Source organism: Ostrea edulis, chromosome 3 (assembly GCF_947568905.1).
Source record: "Ostrea edulis chromosome 3, xbOstEdul1.1, whole genome shotgun sequence".
Classification (NCBI taxonomy): Eukaryota; Metazoa; Mollusca; class Bivalvia; order Ostreida; family Ostreidae; genus Ostrea; species Ostrea edulis.
In genome coordinates, this window is record NC_079166.1 from 78,007,644 (window position 1) to 78,030,153 (window position 22,510).

The following is a 22,510-nucleotide window of genomic DNA, read 5'->3' on the forward strand; positions in this document are numbered from 1 at the left end:
ATTGTATGTATATTGAATTTTCATCAGAAGATCCACATCTCTTGAAAACTTGAGCAAAATATTGCCCGTTTGATTAATGTAGTAAAACGAACATAATTATGATTGCTTTGCATTGTAGTTGACAGTTCTATATGCTATTAGGTAGGTCCTTCAGGTTTCTCATAAATGTTGTGAGAAGAGTTTTTAGTTTGTTTGGTTGTTTTAAGTCCCTTCGAGATTTTTCACAAATATTAAGTCGTACCATTGAAAGTTCTTGGTCGTGCCAACGCCTGCCGGGACAATAGACCTCTGTTAGGCTCTATCCGAAAGATCGTGTCAAGGAGACAAGGAGACATAGACGCGCAACTTTCAAGAAATAATTAAACCCGCAATATGTGGCTACCCAAGCGTTCTCTCTCTCTCTCTCTCTCTCTCTCTCTCTCTCTCTCTCTCTCTCTCTCTTGGTCTGCAGCATTCTCTAATAGACTTAAGGATAAGAAATTGTTCCCCCAAATCGATAGCAATTTATGGCTATTTAAATGAAATACTTGCATCTACCTTCCTTACAGGAACTTACACATATAAGTGTATATGTCCATATTAAAATTTAATGATACACGATAAATACTTTCGATATCTCGAGCCTATGTATGTATTACATATATGTTGACGTGACTTCTACTGATATATTGATTAACAAAGTTTACGTTGACTAGGAATGCTGGGTAATGACATCAATTTCTTCACGCTCACGATGACATTTGGGTAGTGCTTGTCCCAATTAAAAAGCCCGTTGATTGTTACAAAGCGGGTCGTTATATCAAACCTCATACTTGTTGATAGAACTGAAGAAAGGAACGACTGCACGGAATGGGGTCAGGTAATCAAAGAGGTTCCTTATTAGCACAATTAAGAGCACTGAATTAATGAGAGAGAGAGAGAGAGAGAAATAAGGACCGCAGACCTTGACTTATCGATCCGATGCGGGCGTCGCTTGTTGACCGAAATTCCCATGTTCGGCTCTTAATTATTAATTCCTAAACTGGATTTGTATTTAGTTTTATCTGTAAGAGACCCGGGGATGACCCCTCACGTCCGAGCGGTAGTGCGTGTTTTGAAACTTTTCAATACCTCGACGATAATTTGATTGTATTAGATATTCTACCAGGATTTCATGGGTTTTAATGTCAACAGTATATTTCCTCTGAATTAATACCCAAAGTACAATTATAATTTGTGAGACTGTAGAATAAAAACTAGTGGTGACTTTAAAACAAAAACTACATTCAATCAGTTATAAAATCCCCAAGTACAGGTTTAACCCCTCCCTAAATAAACTGCCAGCAGCGTACTTCCCGTGGGAACAATTGTGGACCCAGGTATGAGCTCTCTCTCTCTCTCTCTCTCTCTCTCTCTCTCTCTCTCTCTCTCTCTCTCTCTCTCTCTCAGATGGTTGTCGGAGGAGACATATCCTGTTGACCCTCTCACATTCCAAAACAAACCCAATTCCTAAAGGTCTACTTTACCACAGCATCATGCCTAATAGAAAATTCACTTATAAAATGTCCTCAAATTGTTTTTCTTGTTCTTGCTTTGATCTCGAGAGATATGAAACAAACTTCGACATCAATTATTTATCGTGATGCTAAAAATGGGTCAGAGGAGTGCAAGCAAACCTACTGTCATAAAAATCACCAGGAGATTAACTCACTTTAATGAGTGCTCATGTGTGTCCACAATCTGATTTAGTTCTGATTTAGTTTGCCATTTTCAAAATGGGAAAAACGTAAGTGAACGTTACGTCTCATAATTGCACTTAATTCAGTAGAAACTAGCTGTACTTGAACTGCCTTCTGGTCGATATTCTGTACTCAGAACAATACTTCTACACTTTTTAAAATTTATTTAAGGTATCAGTTGTGCAGTACATGTAGTATATATTTTCCACGGTAGAAAATAGCGCCGGTAGTTACGTCCGATCCTTGAAATTGCGGAGTTAAGAGTCCGTTTGGTACATGCATATATCAAAACTGCCCTTATATAAAGTGGGAAATAGATTTTGCCAGATTTTTCAAAATTACCAATAGCTTTCTTCAAAGAAATGTATAGATCGTTTAAGCGGGAAAAAGGGGGGGGGGGGGAGAGAGATATCACTCTTCCCATTTGACCTGAGTTTTCCTCAGAGTAGTCTCGTGAATGCTTCGGCTCCCCCTTGTAAAACCCTGGATCCGCCGCAGTTTATCTATTTTGTTACCAAGGATCATATAATCCGTAGATTGAAATTAATTTCAGTTTCAACTCTTAATTGCTTCAAATATTTTTATGGAGCATTTTATGGCGCTGAACACGAAAGCGCGCATTATGGTAATATATTTATATGTACATGCATGCCATGGATTTCAGATTTCAAAGCACATAAGCATTGTTTTCTAATTGGTGTCAGGATTTAATTTATGAAGTACATCTTAAGTGTATCATTATCAAGGAATATATTTATGAAGAAAGAAATGTATACATGTGTGTGTTGTCAGTTACTCGACAGATACATCCATATCGCATTCTAAATACACCGGGGTCGATAGTTCCGAGATGAAGGCCTGTGAATCACAGAAAGGAGGGATTACAATAAAACAGGGGCCGGTTCATCTAGGCTATAGTTTAAGTTTAAGATAAGTTTATTCCAATTTTGGGCACAGAGGGCATAATAGTAAGACAGTTTATAAAGAAGGAAATTCAAAAAAGAAAGAAAGTTTACAACATTAACTACTGGTTACATAGACTGCAAACTGCATGTGGATGCAACATGTTGGGAAAACAAGTACATACATATATATGTATATTGAATTATTACTCTAATTATTGAAACCATATCATGTTCGCATTGAATTCCTTAAGGTTAATAACAAATTCTAATTCTGTAAAATATTCAAATATTATTTGATTTAAACAATATTTTACTCACTAATAACTAAGTGAATGTGATTGGGCAGCAGGCATAGCCTATTTTAGCTCTCTCCCTAATAAATATTGATAACATAATTGTGATCGAATCGTTAGGGAAAATTTACACGTGTAAGTTTCCAATATGCCAACACGTAAGTATTATACATGAATAAAGACAAAAAAGTCGGATAACATTCTCTTTTTAAGAAATTCATTTCTTATATTTACTTCCTAATTTCATTTCTGTCAGAATCCCCGGTCGTCAAAATAGACGTACTATATTTATCAAGATTCATACGCGCGTTGTTTATTTAGCTGCAGTGCGTTCACTAGTTAATGGCTTTCATTCCAATTTGTAAAGATACCAAAGGCAAACACATAGTAAATATTGAAATATGTTGCCCACACATGGATGAATGAGGGTTGGCTCTATATTATTTAACGTCCCGCTCGAGAATTTTTCTCTCATATGGAAAATGAGCCTGTCACGGCGGTGAAGGGCTGCACAATTTAGGCTTATGCTCGGGCTTACGTTCTTTGAACAGGGAGGGATCTTTATCGTGCCACATCTGCTGTGACACGAGGCCTTGGTTTTGCGGTTTCATCTGAAGGACCGGGCCCAATTTAGTTGTCTCTAACGACAAGCAAGGGGTACTGAGGACCTATCCTAACCCAGGTCCCATGGGAATAGATGAATGAAATCCATCATGTACATGACATTGCGGACTATCCATATGTATAATTTTCCTAGGCTAACAATCGTTTAGTCTCCCATCTCTCTCTCAAATTACTGCCGTTTGGTCTGTACCTGGATGACTAGAAATTTGATTTATCTATGTAAAACATCTGAGCTTTGGTATGTCAATTTCCTGTATGTATAGAAAAAATTGCGTGCGTAAATGTAATCGAGCTCTTGGAAAAATGAAATAGACATATACTTTTCTTTTTAACTGTTTGTCTCCGGTTTTGTTTGGGAAGGGTTGTTTTTAATTACGTGGTATCAGCCATATCTTTGCAGGTGGTCACGCGCGCGCTGAAATCCTAATATGTATGAATACATAGGGTAAAATGTCGCGCATTCATTTCTGATCGAATGGGGATTGTTGTAAAATATCACATCTTTTCTTTTAAGTAAAATATTTCTTTTTTGAAAATTAAAATGTTATCATATCATAATGAGAATAATACCTAATAGATTAGGTTATATTAATACATGTAAGTGAATTTTACATTAGTATAGATAACATCCGATCAACAATTACATTCTTGGATCTAGATTTTATAAGTTATCACACACTTATTTTTAGGTTACTTTCGATCGACAACTACATTCTCACATTAAATTACATTCGATTGAAAATTATATTTTTATATTTAGAGCACATTTGATTAAAAAAAAACCTAAATTTTTACATCTGGATTAGATATGCCCAAAAAATTGTATTTTAAGATCTAGATTAGATTTGGTTTAGTAATTACATGTACAAACTTACAATTTGATTACATTCGATAACAGATTACATTTGATGGTTAATTACTCTTACATTTAGATTAATTAATTACTCTTATGTTTAAATTAAATTATTCTTACATTTAGATTAATTACTCTTACGTTTAAATTAAATTATTCTTACATTTAGATTAATTACTCTTACGTTTAAATTAATTATTCTTACATTTAAATTAAATTACTCTTACGTTTAGATTAATTACTCTTACATTTAGATTAATTATTCTTACATTTAAATTAAATTACTCTTACGTTTAGATTAATAATTCTTACATTTAGATTAATTACTCCTACGTTTAGATTAATTACTCTTACGTTTAGATTAATTACTCTTACATTTAGATTAATTACTCTTACATTTAGATTAATTATTCTTACATTTAGATTAATTATTCTTACATTTAGATTAATTACTCCTACATTTAGATTAATTACTCTTACATTTAGATTAATTATTCTTACATTTAAATTAAATTACTCTTACGTTTAGATTAATAATTCTTACATTTAGATTAATTACTCCTACGTTTAGATTAATTACTTTTACATTTATATTAAATTTGATAAAACTCCTACATTTATGGAACATTTCAACACAGATCCATATTCTATTTTGAATTTTATGGACTTGCTACCGATGCAATATCTATAAATTCCCCGCCTGCAGAATTCTAACCAAGAAAAAAATTCGGTAAATGTATATCAACTCGATTTATCATAAAAACAGTGCCATGACCTCTTTCCATTATTCACCTGAGTAAATAAACAGGTGCGTTTAGCAGGTATACGGTGTTCAATGGGATTGAGAAGTTAGTGTTACAGATCAAGCTAAAATCTCCTGAGTAAATATATGTTACAAACCACTGCTCTCATCTGCCTCTACAAAAACCGATTTACGAGTTTGATGTTTGTTATTGGTTTTATTTCGTGAATCAAATACAACGAATTTCTTAAGGAACGGATCCAGAAAATTGGCAAAGGGATTAAGGGGGTGTGCGACCCAAGTTTGGACTTTTTCCATCCAGAAAGAAGGGTGAAATGAAGACCCCAAGATGGCAAAAATTACCTTTTTTGTTAAAAAACGGGGAAAAGATCCGTCACTGCTCTCTCTCTCTCTCTCTCTCTCTCTCTCTCTCTCTCTCTCTTGACTCGTACAATTACACCAAACAGATACTGATCTACAGTATTTTCATTGATCGCTAAGATCAGACTTGTTATGTGGTCCGTCACTAATTACCAGTCCACGTTGTCCTCGCATTTAACACGACCTAGAAATCTTGCTGAAAAACCTCTCTTTCTATGCATGTAATTTGTCCCAAAATACACTCCCACTGTAGACAAAACCTTTTCATGATAAAAAAAAAAAATCACAAATTCTAATTGCTTTCCCTTTAGAGCTGTGGTTAGTTTTCGCAATTTTCTGAAATCTTACAAAGTGATAGGGAAACTTTTATGTACACTGATTATGTAGGCTATGGGTATGTTGCAACATTATTTCATTAAATAAGAACCCGCTGATAGAATTATTTAAGAAAAGAATGTCTATAGTTTGTTTGATTTGTATTGTGGATTATAAGGGAACTAAGGCAGTATTAGTCACTGTGGGGGAGATGATACTGCTGAGAATCTTCCTAAAGCCCCCACATTTCAACCCCTCATAAAACGTATGTACATCAACAAAATAAGCTGCATATTTCTTGTATTCATATTTTGTAATCAATCGTTTTAAAGGGGCTGGGACACATACTTTTTGTAAAAAGAAAATCATTTTTGATGTTAATTAAACATTACAAATATAACTCATTCCGAGTTAACAACCGACGTTTGGTCCTTCTAATTAATGCAATACAGGTATTTTAGCCTTAATTCTGTGTTACGTGTGTGTAAACTAGACTCGAACATTGTTTTTGTTTATAAACAAACTATTGGAATGCTAATTTTGTAATTCAAAGCATTCTATTTTTGCTTAGACACAAAGTCAACTTTTGAACGGCACGTTTTACCTAAAGAATACCTGAAATGTAATAGATATCATAGAAGACCTGAAATGTGATAGATATCATAGATTTAGATTGAGGACCATACAATTTCAAAACCTTGTAAACAATAACATCCCTTAATGTTTGTTTACTATTAGATGTACCGAGCTTCTATCATAATGTACAACCTTTAATTCTTTTTGACACATTTTAAAATAGTAGAGTGAAAAAATAGAATATTTGGGAAACATCGTTCCTCAGCTCCGCTTATATTATATTACAGTGTAGTTTTTATTTGAGGATTATAAACAAAGAAAAATCACAGGTTTTAATATTGCTGAATAATTAATTAGGTAAAGATAAAATCAATCCATTTATTACAATAAGTTTACATTTTGACATTGTTCCTGAAGAATGTCAAATATATGCACCATCGTACGCGAACTTACCTAAATAAAATAAATTACACTACACAAATTTGAGATAAAAAATCAATAGCTCCCCTATCAGTTAAATCATACTACATTGTATAAGAAGTTGATCATCTATATTACCCACCCTCACATTTGATCAGCAGGCATACTTTTGCTAAAGGTGGGTGCGAATTAATGATTTAAACGGATTTGTGCAATATCAAAATGCTCCTTTGCGTTGCACACAATGGACAGTGGTCCCCGCTGTCATCCACACTCACTACACATTAAAGGCCCGTCATAAACAAGATGTCTTTGTACAATATGTCTCGACTGTGCCAAAGTCATACAGCGGCATATCGGATTTTGGTTTTGATGGGAAGAAACAATTTCCCCGAGTGGTAATTTTGTAAACACACTAGGGGAAATCTTTTCGCTTCTTTTTAGCATATGAAACATATATGTCCAAAAGTTCTAGAGAGATGTGTCCCTTTTCACAAAAAATCTTGCGATTAAGATGAAATCAGAAAATTGTAAAACATTGAAATTCTTTTACAATTCTTCACTCATATATTTCTAAATGAACAAAGTATATACATATAGGCGAGGAACTGGCAGTCGTACTCCGGGCATATTTGCATTCAACTGAGTTTAATGCAGAGACAAAAACAAATGTTAGTAGTAAGATTTTTGTTGTTGTAAAAATGGTCACAGAAGTACGATATCCGTATATATATCTACTCTGATAAAGGGTTACAAAGGTTACAGACTAAAGAACTTCTTCAAGGCGTCCAGCCTAGTTCCCTTTGCAAATGTGTATTTTTACTTTGCAACAAATAAAAATGCCGAAGACGAAGCAGAGAGAGAGAGAGAGAGAGAGAGAGAGAGAGAGAGAGAGGTCTTTAAGAAGGTCGGTAAACATCACGAAATTCTTAATAAGCAATTAATCAAATCAGTACCAAAACTCAGCGTTTCGGCGAGGCATTCATTTTTCTATTTGTATGACACTTTCAGGGTTACAAATATTCTATTGAAATAAAACGACATGGAATGCGGACTCGAGCAGAATACATATGGGAGTTTGATGTGTTTTATTGCAGAATATGTGTAGAATATAAAATAAACGTGAAACGCATTTCACGGAATACAGTACTACGTTTTATTCAAGCATCACATTTTGTTACAAAATGACAAAACTTGGTCTAATTTTCAAGATAAAGTTGGTATACGAAATGTTTTCATTTGCAAATGGCGGTTTAAGGCTTTTGTGTAAAATGATTTATCGTGAACAATACAGAATTTATCCTTATGATTTCGAAAATTTTAAACATACAGTACAAAGTAAATCATATCTTAAGCTGTTATTGCTCGCTCTCAGTTCCCCTGGATGCAGGTGAGGGCTGGCCTCAATATTAAACTGTTATTGCTCGCTCTCAGTTCTCCAGGATAAAGGTGAGGGCTGGCCTCAATATTAAACTGTTATTGCTCGCTCTCAGTTCCCCATGATGCAGGTGAGGGCTGGCCTCAATATTAAGCTGTTATTGCTCGCTCTCAGTTCACCAGGATAAAGGTGAGGGCGGTCTTCAATATCGCGGCAAAAATCCATTTCATAAGATATCCCAAACTTTCATAGAGCTACGTTATTTAAATCTTGAAAATCAGACTGAATATTTGTTTTACGTCCTTTTGAGAATGTTTCACTCCTGTTGACGTGTCGGCAGCTGTACTGTCACAGCGACCAGGGTCGTAACACTACTGCCACAGCGACCAAGACCGTAACACAGGTTCTGTAACGTGCCAACGCCTGTCGCGACATGACACTTTCGTTTACACGTCATATCCGAAAGACCCGTGACTCTCACTTTTAAACGCCGAGTGTTTGGCGAAGGAGCAATCACTACCCATGTTCGCGTCTTATAATGGAACTCACGACTTCCTGGTTATTAAGGATAAAACCCACGACCTCCTGGTTACTAAGGATAGAACTTACGACCCCCTGGTTACTAAGGATAGAACTTACGACCTCCTGGTTACTAAGGATGGCACTCACGACTTCCTGGTTACTAAGGCCTCCTGGTTACTAAGGATAGAACTCACGACCTCCTGGTTACTAAGGATGGCACTCACGACTTCCTGGTTACTAAGGATGGCACTCACGACTTCCTGGTTACTAAGGATGGAACTCACGACCTCCTGGTTACTAATGATGGGACTCATGACCTTCTGGTTACTAAGGATGAAACTCACGACCCCCTGGTTACTAAGCAAAGCTTTAACCTCTGGGCTACCGCGACTGCTTTTGAAAAACGCTTGTGTCCGATTTCCAGGTCATCCATGTCAAATTCAAAGACACTTCATGAACGGGGGGGGGGGGGCAGGGGTAGTAATAATGTCTTATGTATCCTTATATTACGCATTCACATTAACCCCACTGTTAGTAATACAAAATGCAAATACAAGAAACCTACTCCGGAAAAATGCGAGCAATTTTCTCTGAGTTAAATGTTGTAAATGTCTCCTTGTAGAGAAAATAACTCCGCTTTTAAACCTGAAACCACCATAATCGACCTCTTCTCTCCAGAGAGTGATATGATATTTATCTATTTCAATCTTTAGAATGAACATGAGGATTACATAAAGTAGTGTCGAATGAAAATGGATACTATACACTAGAGGGTTATGTGGTTATGTAGGGTGTTGTGTGAGATCCCTCCTTTCATTTTGATTTCTTTCGATGACATGTGAAGGTACACGTTTCTGGTGCATGGAAATGTTTCATAGAGAACATGTGAATTAGGTCTACATATATTACAACAATAAATTAACAGTGGAAATATCAATCACGTGCTCATTGTATATGCATGTAAACTTACGTGCATTGTCCTCCAGCATTTAAAAATACGTTTGATATTTCAAGAGATACTGAGGGGAAAGTTCAAGATCTCGTAAGTGTAATGCACTTAAATGTTCATGCATTTTACAATGGAAAATCATTTAGAAGTTTGAATAACACATTTAGATCATTTACTCCTGCCTCTAGATTGTGCTGCCCTGGCGTTACAGTGGTTTGTGCTGGTCTTGTGGTACTATAGTTTGTGCTGGCCTTGTGTTTCAGTGGTTTGTGCTGGCCTTGTGTTACTGTGGTTTGTGCTGGCCTTGTGTTACAGTAGTTTGTGCTGGCCTTGTGTTACAGTAGTTTGTGCTGGCCTTGTGTTACAGTAGTTGTGCTGGCCTTGTGTTTCAGTGGTTTGTGCTGGCCTTGTGTTTCAGTGGTTTGTGCTGGCCTTGTGTTACTGTGGTTTGTGCTGGCCTTGTGTTACAGTAGTTTGTGCTGGCCTTGTGTTACAGTAGTTGTGCTGGCCTTGTGTTACAATAGTTTGTGCTGGCCTGGTGTTACAGTGGTATGTGTTGGCCTTGTTGTACTGTAGTTTGTGCTGGCCTGGTGTTACAGTGGCATGTGTTGGCCTTGTGTTACAGTAGGTGTGCTGGCCTGGCGTTACAGTGGTTTGTGCTGGCCTTGTTGTACTGTAGTTTGTGCTGGCCTTGTGGTACTGTAGTTTGTGCTGGCCTTGTTGTACTGTAGTTTGTGCTGGCCTTGTTGTACTGTAGTTTGTGCTGGCCTGGCGTTACAGCGGTTTGTGCTGACCTGGCATTACAGTTCGTGTTAGGACTACATTTTTACTGCGTTACAGGGTCATTGACTGAGTGCTTATAACTTAGCACCCATCCCCTTCAATTCATGTTTAATAACAAATCGTAGTTAAATTTCACAAATGTCAATGCGGTCAATGAAATATATGTGGAAACAAATTATAACGAAAGGAACGAATTGCTAAAATCAATCCGGAAAATGTATACATAAGGAAATATTCTGAATAAACAAGGAAAGTTGTATTCATGTATTTTTTGCACAAACACAACAGAATGGTGCGTTTAAATTTTGTAAAATCTAAATGGAAGTATTTTTATTTGATTCTTAAAAATGTGGGAGGGGTGAAATCGACAAACAGAGTTAAATTCCTAAGAAAATAGCTCATTATTTCTCGAGCACTGATTTCACTGCACCTCTCCGTGGGGTTTGCACTTTTACATTTTGACTCTAAATTGAAAGAATTAATTCTTTAGAATGACTTTACTCCCGAGTCTAATTAGATTTTGTGGGGAGCTAGGATACATTAATGTCTGTTCTGCGTCATTGCAAAAGTAAATTTAAAAGCAATACACGGCGTAAAATCAATTTGAAGGGATTTTAAAATCGTTAGTGTAGAAATGAGGACGATAGAAATATTGTTTAAACTTCCTATTTGTAGATGTGCTCTCTCTCTCTCTCTCTCTCTCTCTCTCTCTCTCTCTCTCTCTCACACACACACACACACACACACACACACACACACACACACACACACACTCACGTTCTCTCCCTTCAGTACATGCAGAGATCTTAATTTTAAACACTTGAAACCAGTTGACAATATAAAAGTCGGTAAGAACGATATTACGTAATCATCATGAGAGAGCTAGTATCCTTTAAAACCCCTTGTTAAACAGGCTCACTAAAAGTTTCTCATGGTGTAGATTTGTACAAAATATCTCTATGTAATATCATTAAAATGAATGGATTTCAAAGAGTTATTGATGGTCAATGAGATAAACATCAAATGCAATGCTTGCTTCTTTTTCCCCCATACATATACTGTATATTATAAATGGGCACGGAAATGAATACCCACCCCCGAAGTTGATTGAATTACCGATTACCAGTCTATTGACCACCGAAATGATGAAATTCTGGTATAGATAATAGAAATCTGGGTTGTTTTTTTTTTAACCTTTTGAGTGTTTACACAATAAAATATGTCCAAACCAACATTGAATTCCATAAAGTTTTACTTTTGCCTAATTTATTGCGGTATCAGTGTGTTTAAGCCATAGCTTACCTTCAACATCTAATTTCAAACCCATTTAGAAAGTCTAAAACTTGAGGCCGCGTGAAACTATAAAGCGTTGTATATATACACACACGGGCTACAGCTGATTAATTGATGTAAGTCTCATGTACATGGAGCGTATCAAATGGTGTATTAAATTCATCTTACAGCGTTATAGATAGGCTTTTACCGTCTAGCTTTTACCTGTTAGGTTTTACGCTATATGTACATGTAATACTCTTTACGTTTGACACTCTGGGTTTTACCCGTTAGATCTATACTTTCTAAGTTTTACTCGTTAGGTTTTACCCGTTAGATTTTACACTCTACTTTCTACGTTTTACCCGTTAGATTTTACTCTATAGACTATATTTCTAGGTTTTAAACTCCGGGTTTTACCCGTTAGGTTTTACACTCTAGACTATACTTTGTAGGATTTACTCGTTAGATTTTACACTCTAGACTATACTTTGTAGGATTTACTCGTTAGATTTTACACTCTAGACTATACTTTGTAGGATTTACTCGTTAGATTTTACACTCTAGACTATACTTTGTAGGATTTACTCGTTAGATTTTACACTCTAGACTATACTTTGTAGGATTTACTCGTTAGATTTTACACTCTAGACTATACTTTGTAGGATTTACTCGTTAGATTTTACACTCTAGACTATACTTTAAAGGTTTTACTCGTTAGATTAACGCTGTATATTTTACCCGTTAGGATTTCCGCTATAGACTACACTTTCTAGGTTTTACATGCACTATTACACAATTTATTCTTGCTATTTATGAAATGCTTCAATTCTTCTTTATTTTATCTTTGAGCTAAATTCATTAAGAGTTTTCTGAGTGATCCCCACCCTCTAATTCACTGGCCTCAGAAATCACAGGCTTTCGTGGCCTCTTCGTTACATACCTTTTCATTTGAAACATATGGTATGGTGATTGGCACATCGTCTTCTTTCTCTAAGGTTCGTTTTCGCACTACTTTATTGAAATCACTGAGTCTAAGGGCGGATCTAGATTCCAGCTCTGTCTTAGAAATGCTCCTTTCCTTAATTCTCAGCCAATGAGATGTAGTACAAGAGGTCCGTTCTGGTGACGTCATACTATCCAAGGCGACATCACCGCCTTTCTTGACGTTCTTTCGCCTGTGACGCTTCCCGGCGTCCTCGAATGCGTTAACGGCCTGCACCTTTCGTCTCACTTGACCGTGGCGGGAAACACCTGCACCCATGTTTTAAACAAAATCTAAAGGTACTCTCGTGTATCTCGCATCCAATGGAATTTCGTAGTTGTATTATATATTCACTACTTACAATGTATTATCAATCACAACGTGAAATCTCCGTACAATGAGTCCCCACCTCTATACAAGGTTAACGACTCCCCACGGAAAACAAACGATTGATCTTCTCTTTACCACGTGGACCGTTTACATGTCGACTTTATCTAGAACTGGGGATTTCCAATTCAAAAGCAATTGATCTAATCGGATTTTATTCCGTTGTGATATTTTCCCTCGACAATGTCTCCAAACGTGTACACAGCAAGCCAACAATGTCGCTGGATATCAATGAGTTTCGTTGATGCATTAAAACTTCCTTATGTCAATGGGGAAAAATGTATTTTTGTGTCTGCCATCAATTACGAGTTTCCGGTGTGGACTACCATTACTTTAAAATCCTGCATATATAACAGCACACTCTTTACCGAGGCAATTGTCACGCTGCACAGCGATGGCTCCCGGGAGATTCTCACGGAGTTTACTTCGTATACAACGAAATCTTTACCAGGTATCAAGGCGAATAAAATCCTATTCATGGAAACCGCACACGGGTTAGAAGGCGTTCCTCTTGTGACGAGGCTTGAAATAAATCTCCAGAGTCACTGGCGGTGGAATTTAACCCTTAAGAAGCGCCAACAGAAGGTAGATAGCCCATGCTTCAGAGACGGTCTTAATTGATTAAAGAACCTATCCAACATATTTTTTTTAAAAGCCATTTACAATTACTTGTAGAACTTCTTCCAGAGAGAAATTTGAGAATACGGGTTTCAATTGGAGCGATTTTGATATACGTGAGCAAGAGAGAATAGATAATAATAACGACTGTCTCCGTAGGAGGTCAATGTGCTCATATTACATCAGAAGGCGCAAACATGCTCCAGAAATTAACTAGTAAATTGGAGAAACGATGCGGAACACATTGGGGGGTCACATTATTAGAATTTGAGCTTGATTGAGGAAAATATTCCATGTGTTTTTTCTGTGATATATATATATAGAACGTAATTAGATTTAATGAACTAATAATATTATATATTGCTTTTGGATATTAAGCGTGCATTGGTATTGCCCGTTTATTACGCAATGCGTTTCAGAAATTGGACAGGGTTCTGAATCATTAATGACAGTTTCTAAAGCGTACTACTGCATTCATTATGATATTGAATAACATGTCGATAAAAGTCTTAATTGAAAAATTACAATGAATCGAGAGAAGTTGGGAATTTTCATTCAAGATGGTTATCAACTCTCTTTATCGAGATCGAACAACAAACCTTGAAGCTCGTATTTTAAATCCTATGTAAACTTTGGGGTTTTTCAATGACATTTGGCGGTAGTGGTGAACAGTTTATAAACTATTTTAAGTAATTTCTTCTTGTTTATTACATATGTGTTCGGACGGATCATCGTCTACCTGTACAGATTCAAAGAATATCACGCGAAATATGACTAAGATTCAGCGACAAATAAGAACACAATTTGTACGTTTGATATGGATTTATTATTACATGTCATTTGCTAATATATATATATATATATATATATATATATATATATGTGTGTGTGTGTGTGTGTGTGTGTGTGTGTGTGTGTGTGTGTGTGTGTGTACATAAACTTTATCTAGAAACTTATTCTTTTTCTATTCTTGGCCTAATTGTCGAGGTCAAAGGTTATTGGTCGACTTTCCGTATTCATGATATACTGTAACATGTAGAATAATGTGAAATATCAAAGATTTGCGTAGAAAGGGGTAATTTTAGTCAAATTTAATACAATGCATCTCCGATATTGTCAAACGTTATCATCGCAAACAAGACATACATAAATGGAGGAGATTTAAAAAAAAAAAAAAAAATTAGATCCTCCACGCTATCACGCAAAGTATTTAAATCAAAACGCTGTCTACCAAATGTAATCTATAGAAATCATCTGATCGACCTTGACCTTTCCGATGCCTATATGTATGACCTTCACCTCATTTTTACCTCAGTAGTCACTTTTTGTAGTGACAATGAGATCGAAAAAGAGATAAAATTGTTTTCATCTTTTTTTCGGTAGATGTGTCATGTGACTGTGATTTTGTATAATAATAGCTACATACGTACAGCGTATACTACGAATAATGCAGTAAATGCGTTTATTTCATATCGATGTGAGTTTTCTTTATAAAACTTCTATATTACTGTTTTTCAAGTCTATATACCAATACGCAACAATCTCCACAATTTACTTAAAGTACAAACACATTACACAACGTTAACTTGCCGCTGGCATTGTTCCCGTTATTAGCGATAAAACTCATTCAGACTCAGGTGCATTTTAATAAACACTATTTCATAATTTCAAGAGACCATGCGTCTCCCTTTATTAAAATTTTCCAATAATCTACAGCAACAAAAAACCAAAGACAGAAAACTGTAAAGTTTAGTGCACATTAGTGTTAACGTGTGTTAGTTTCTTCAACACGAATTATAAGGAATTATGACTTTTCATTGAGTTCTTTCTGTCCCCTTCTCTCTCTCTTCTACCTTTCTTTGTCTTTCTCTCTATCCCTCTATGTATCTGATCTTTCTTTCTATCTCTATCTCTCTCTTTCATTCTATCTCTACCTCTCTTTCTCTTTGTCTCTTTCTCTCTCTCTCTCTTTCTCTCTCTCTCTCTCTCTCTCTCTCTCTCTCTCTCTCTGCCCCTCTCTGTATCTCTTTCTATTTATTTATTTCGTCCTTCTCTCCCTCTTTGTAATTTTCTTTCTTACGATCCTCTATTTTATCACTACATTTATACATGTATCTATATTTATATATGTATCTCTATATTTATATAAGTATCTCTATATTTATACATATATCTCTATATTTATATATGTATCTCTATATTTATACATGTATCTATATTTATACATGTATCTATATTTATATACGTATCTCTATATTTATATATGTATCTATATTTATATACGTATCTCTATATTTATATAAGTATCTCTATATTTATACATGTATCTATATTTATATATGTATCTATATTTATATAAGTATCTCTATATTTATATAAGTATCTCTATATTTATACATGTATCTATATTTATATAAGTATCTCTATATTTATACATGTATCTCTATATTTATACATGTATCTCTATATTTATACATGTATCTCTATATTTATATAAGTATCTCTATATTTATATAAGTATCTCTATATTTATACATGTATCTCTATATTTATATAAGTATCTCTATATTTATACATGTATCTCTATATTTATACACGTATCTCTATATTTATATACGTATCTCTATATTTATACATGTATCTCTATATTTATACATGTATCTCTATATTTATACATGTATCTCTATATTTATATAAGTATCTCTATATTTATATAAGTATCTCTATATTTATACATGTATCTCTATATTTATATAAGTATCTCTATATTTATATATGTATCTCTATATTTATACATGTATATCTATATTTATACATGTATCTCTATATTTATACATGTATCTCTATATTTATATAAGTATCTCTATATTTATATAAGTATCTCTATATTTATACATGTATCTATATTTATATACGTATCTCTATATTTATATAAGTATCTCTATATTTATATACGTATCTCTATATTTATATAAGTATCTCTATATTTATATATGTATCTCTATATTTATACATGTATATCTATATTTATACATGTATCTCTATATTTATACATGTATCTCTATATTTATACATGTATCTATATTTATACCTGTATCTCTATATTTATACATGTATCTCTATATTTATATACGTATCTCTATATTTATATATGTATCTCTATATTTATACACGTATCTCTATATTTATATACGTATCTCTATATTTATATATTTATATATGTATCTCTATATTTATATACGTATCTCTATATTTATATATTTATATACGTATCTCTATATTTATATAAGTATCTCTATATTTATATACGTATCTCTATATTTATATATGTATCTCTATATTTATATAAGTATCTCTATATTTATACATGTATCTCTATATTTATATACGTATCTCTATATTTATATATGTATCTCTATATTTATACATGTATCTCTATATTTATACATGTATCTCTATATTTATACATGTATCTCTATTTATACATGTATCTATATTTATACATGTATCTATATTTATACATGTATCTATATTTATACATGTATCTATATTTATACATGTATCTATATTTATATACGTATCTATATTTATACATGTATCTATATTTATATATGTATCTCTATATTTATATACGTATCTATATTTATACATGTATCTCTATATTTATACACGTATCTCTATATTTATATACGTATCTCTATATTTATATAAGTATCTCTATATTTATATATGTATCTCTATATTTATACATGTATCTCTATATTTATATAAGTATCTCTATATTTATATATGTATCTCTATATTTATATACGTATCTCTATATTTATATAAGTATCTCTATATTTATATACGTATCTCTATATTTATATACGTATCTCTATATTTATACATGTATATCTATATTTATATATGTATCTATATTTATATACGTATCTCTATATTTATACATGTATCTCTATATTTATATACGTATCTCTATATTTATACATGTATCTATATTTATACATGTATCTCTATTTTTATATACGTATCTCTATATTTATATAAGTATCTCTATATTTATACATGTATATCTATATTTATATATGTATCTCTATATTTATATACGTATCTCTATATTTATACATGTATCTCTATATTTATATAAGTATCTCTATATTTATATACGTATCTCTATATTTATACATGTATATCTATATTTATATATGTATCTCTATATTTATATACGTATCTCTATATTTATACATGTATCTCTATATTTATATAAGTATCTCTATATTTATACATGTATCTATATTTATACATGTATCTCTATATTTATATATGTATCAGAGTTCCCGAAACTAGTAAAAAATCTGTAGGACAATTGTCCGGTAAATATTCAAAATTTAACGGACAATTGTGAAATTTACCGGACATTGTTGTTTTAAATAAAAAGAGATAAAATTAACATAGATCGGACTAATAATTTATTTCCCCCATCATTGTCTTTCTGACCGTCTTTTTCTTTTCTTTTAGTACCTGTGGCACCCGAATTCCACTTTATCGGCCACATGCCCAATGTTGGTCAACTCCAATAGGAAATTGTCGTACGTGTGTAAAAAAAAGAACCCGCGAATTTATCCGGATTAAAAAAATAAAACTACGCGTTTGTTTGGCTTTTCCCTCCACTTTTAATTAATACTTATTTTTTGTAACTAATAAAATGACTATTACATTTAGTTATATTTGTTCAGATGTTTTTAAATTTCAAAATAGTCCATAAAATCTGCCGGACATTTTGACCGATAAAATTTGGATTTTGCCGGCCCCATTCAAAATTTATCGGGGATGCCCGATGGACCGACGCGTTTCGGGAACTCTGATGTATCTCTATATTTATATAAGTATCTCTATATTTATACATGTATCTCTATATTTATACATGTATCTCTATATTTATATATGTATCTATATTTATATAAGTATCTCTATATTTATACATGTATCTCTATATTTATATATGTATCTATATTTATACATGTATCTATATTTATACATGTATATCTATATTTATATACGTATCTATATTTATACATGTATCTCTATATTTATACATGTATCTCTATATTTATATACGTATCTCTATATTTATACATGTATCTCTATATTTATACATGTATATCTATATTTATATACGTATCTCTATATTTATATATGTATCTATATTTATATATGTATCTCTATATTTATACATGTATCTCTATATTTATACATGTATCTCTATATTTATATAAGTATCTCTATATTTATACATGTATCTCTATATTTATACATGTATATCTATATTTATATACGTATCTCTATATTTATATATGTATCTATATTTATACATGTATCTCTATATTTATACATGTATCTCTATATTTATACATGTATCTCTATATTTATACATGTATCTCTATATTTATACATGTATCTCTATATTTATACATGTATATCTATATTTATATATGTATCTCTATATTTATACATGTATCTCTATATTTATACATGTATATCTATATTTATATATGTATCTCTATATTTATATATGTATATCTATATTTATACATGTATCTATATTTATACATGTATCTCTATATTTATACATGTATCTCTATATTTATATAAGTATCTCTATATTTATATACGTATCTATATTTATACATGTATCTATATTTATACACGTATCTCTATATTTATATATGTATCTATATTTATACATGTATCTATATTTATACACGTATCTCTATATTTATACATGTATCTCTATATTTATACATGTATCTCTATATTTATATATGTATCTATATTTATATAAGTATCTCTATATTTATATAAGTATCTCTATATTTATACATGTATCTCTATATTTATACATGTATCTCTATATTTATACATGTATCTCTATATTTATACATGTATCTCTATATTTATATATGTATCTATATTTATATAAGTATCTCTATATTTATATATGTATCTATATTTATATACGTATCTCTATATTTATACATGTATCTCTATATTTATACATGTATCTCTATATTTATATAAGTATCTCTATATTTATATACGTATCTATATTTATACATGTATCTATATTTATACACGTATCTCTATATTTATATATGTATCTATATTTATACATGTATCTATATTTATACACGTATCTCTATATTTATACATGTATCTCTATATTTATACATGTATCTCTATATTTATATATGTATCTATATTTATATAAGTATCTCTATATTTATATAAGTATCTCTATATTTATACATGTATCTCTATATTTATACATGTATCTCTATATTTATACATGTATCTCTATATTTATACATGTATCTCTATATTTATATATGTATCTATATTTATATAAGTATCTCTATATTTATATATGTATCTATATTTATATACGTATCTCTATATTTATACATGTATCTCTATATTTATACATGTATCTCTATATTTATACATGTATCTCTATATTTATATAAGTATCTCTATATTTATATAAGTATCTCTATATTTATACATGTATCTATATTTATACATGTATCTATATTTATACATGTATATCTATATTTATACATGTATCTCTATATTTATACATGTATCTCTATATTTATATAAGTATCTCTATATTTATATATGTATCTCTATATTTATACATATATCTATATTTATACATGTATCTATATTTATACATGTATCTCTATATTTATACATGTATCTCTATATTTATATAAGTATCTCTATATTTATATACGTATCTCTATATTTATACATGTATCTCTATATTTATATAAGTATCTCTATATTTATACATGTATCTCTATATTTATACATGTATCTATATTTATATACGTATCTCTATATTTATATACGTATCTCTATATTTATACATGTATCTATATTTATACATGTATCTATATTTATACATGTATCTATATTTATATATGTATCTCTATATTTATACATGTATCTATATTTATATATGTATATCTATATTTATACATGTATCTCTATATTTATACATGTATCTCTATATTTATATACGTATCTCTATATTTATATAAGTATCTCTATATTTATATAAGTATCTCTATATTTATATACGTATCTCTATATTTATACATGTATCTATATTTATATATGTATCTCTATATTTATACATGTATCTATATTTATACATGTATCTCTATATTTATATACGTATCTCTATATTTATACATGTATCTCTATATTTATACATGTATCTCTATATTTATATACGTATCTCTATATTTATATAAGTATCTCTATATTTATATAAGTATCTCTATATTTATACATGTATCTATATTTATATAAGTATCTCTATATTTATACATGTATCTCTATATTTATATACGTATCTCTATATTTATATAAGTATCTCTATATTTATACATGTATATCTATATTTATATATGTATCTCTATATTTATATACGTATATCTATATTTATACATGTATCTCTATATTTATATAAGTATCTCTATATTTATACATGTATCTATATTTATACATGTATCTCTATATTTATACATGTATCTATATTTATATATGTATCTCTATATTTATATACGTATCTCTATATTTATATAAGTATCTCTATATTTATACATGTATCTATATTTATATATGTATCTCTATATTAATATATGTATCTATATTTATATATGTATCTCTATATTTATATATGTATCTCTATATTTATATAAGTATCTCTATATTTATACATGTATCTATATTTATATATGTATCTCTATATTAATATATGTATCTATATTTATACACGTATCTCTATATTTATACATGTATCTCTATATTTATACATGTATCTCTATATTTATATATGTATCTATATTTATATACGTATCTCTATATTTATATAAGTATCTCTATATTTATACATGTATCTATATTTATATATGTATCTATATTTATATATGTATCTCTATATTTATATATGTATCTCTATATTTATACATGTATCTCTATATTTATATAAGTATCTCTATATTTATACATGTATCTCTATATTTATATATGTATCTCTATATTTATACATGTATCTCTATATTTATATAAGTATCTCTATATTTATATATGTATCTCTATATTTATATATGTATCTCTATATTTATACATGTATCTATATTTATATACGTATCTCTATATTTATATATGTATCTATATTTATATATGTATCTCTATATTTATATACGTATCTCTATATTTATATATGTATCTATATTTATATATGTATCTCTATATTTATATACGTATCTCTATATTTATATACGTATCTCTATATTTATACATATATCTATATTTATACATGTATCTCTATATTTATACATGTATCTATATTTATATAAGTATCTCTATATTTATATACGTATCTCTATATTTATATATGTATCTCTATATTTATATACGTATCTCTATATTTATATATGTATCTCTATATTTATACATGTCTCTATATTTATACATGTATCTCTATATTTATACATGTATCTATATTTATATATGTATCTCTATATTTATATACGTATCTCTATATTTATATAAGTATCTTTATATTTATATACTTATCTCTATATTTATACATGTATCTCTATTTATATATGTATCTCTATATTTATATAAGTATCTCTATATTTATACATGTATCTCTATATTTATATACGTATCTCTATATTTATACATGTATCTCTATATTTATATAAGTA

At 30.8% G+C, this 22,510-nt stretch overlaps 2 protein-coding genes across 3 annotated transcripts in view; one reads left to right on the plus strand and one right to left on the minus strand.

The window, feature by feature from the left end:
* Positions 1-13,747, minus strand: part of LOC125673674 (uncharacterized) — a 39,268-nt gene extending 25,521 nt beyond the window's left edge. The window contains exon 1 of the mRNA XM_048910362.2: positions 12,675-13,747. Within this exon, the coding sequence (XP_048766319.1) occupies positions 12,675-12,995 (321 nt within the window). The 5' untranslated portion in view covers positions 12,996-13,747. The remainder of the gene's footprint in view (positions 1-12,674) is intronic.
* LOC125673673 (spermatogenesis-associated serine-rich protein 1-like) overlaps positions 1-22,510 on the plus strand; it is an 82,462-nt gene that overhangs the window by 10,473 nt on the left and 49,479 nt on the right. The gene's annotated exons all lie outside the window — the stretch shown is intronic.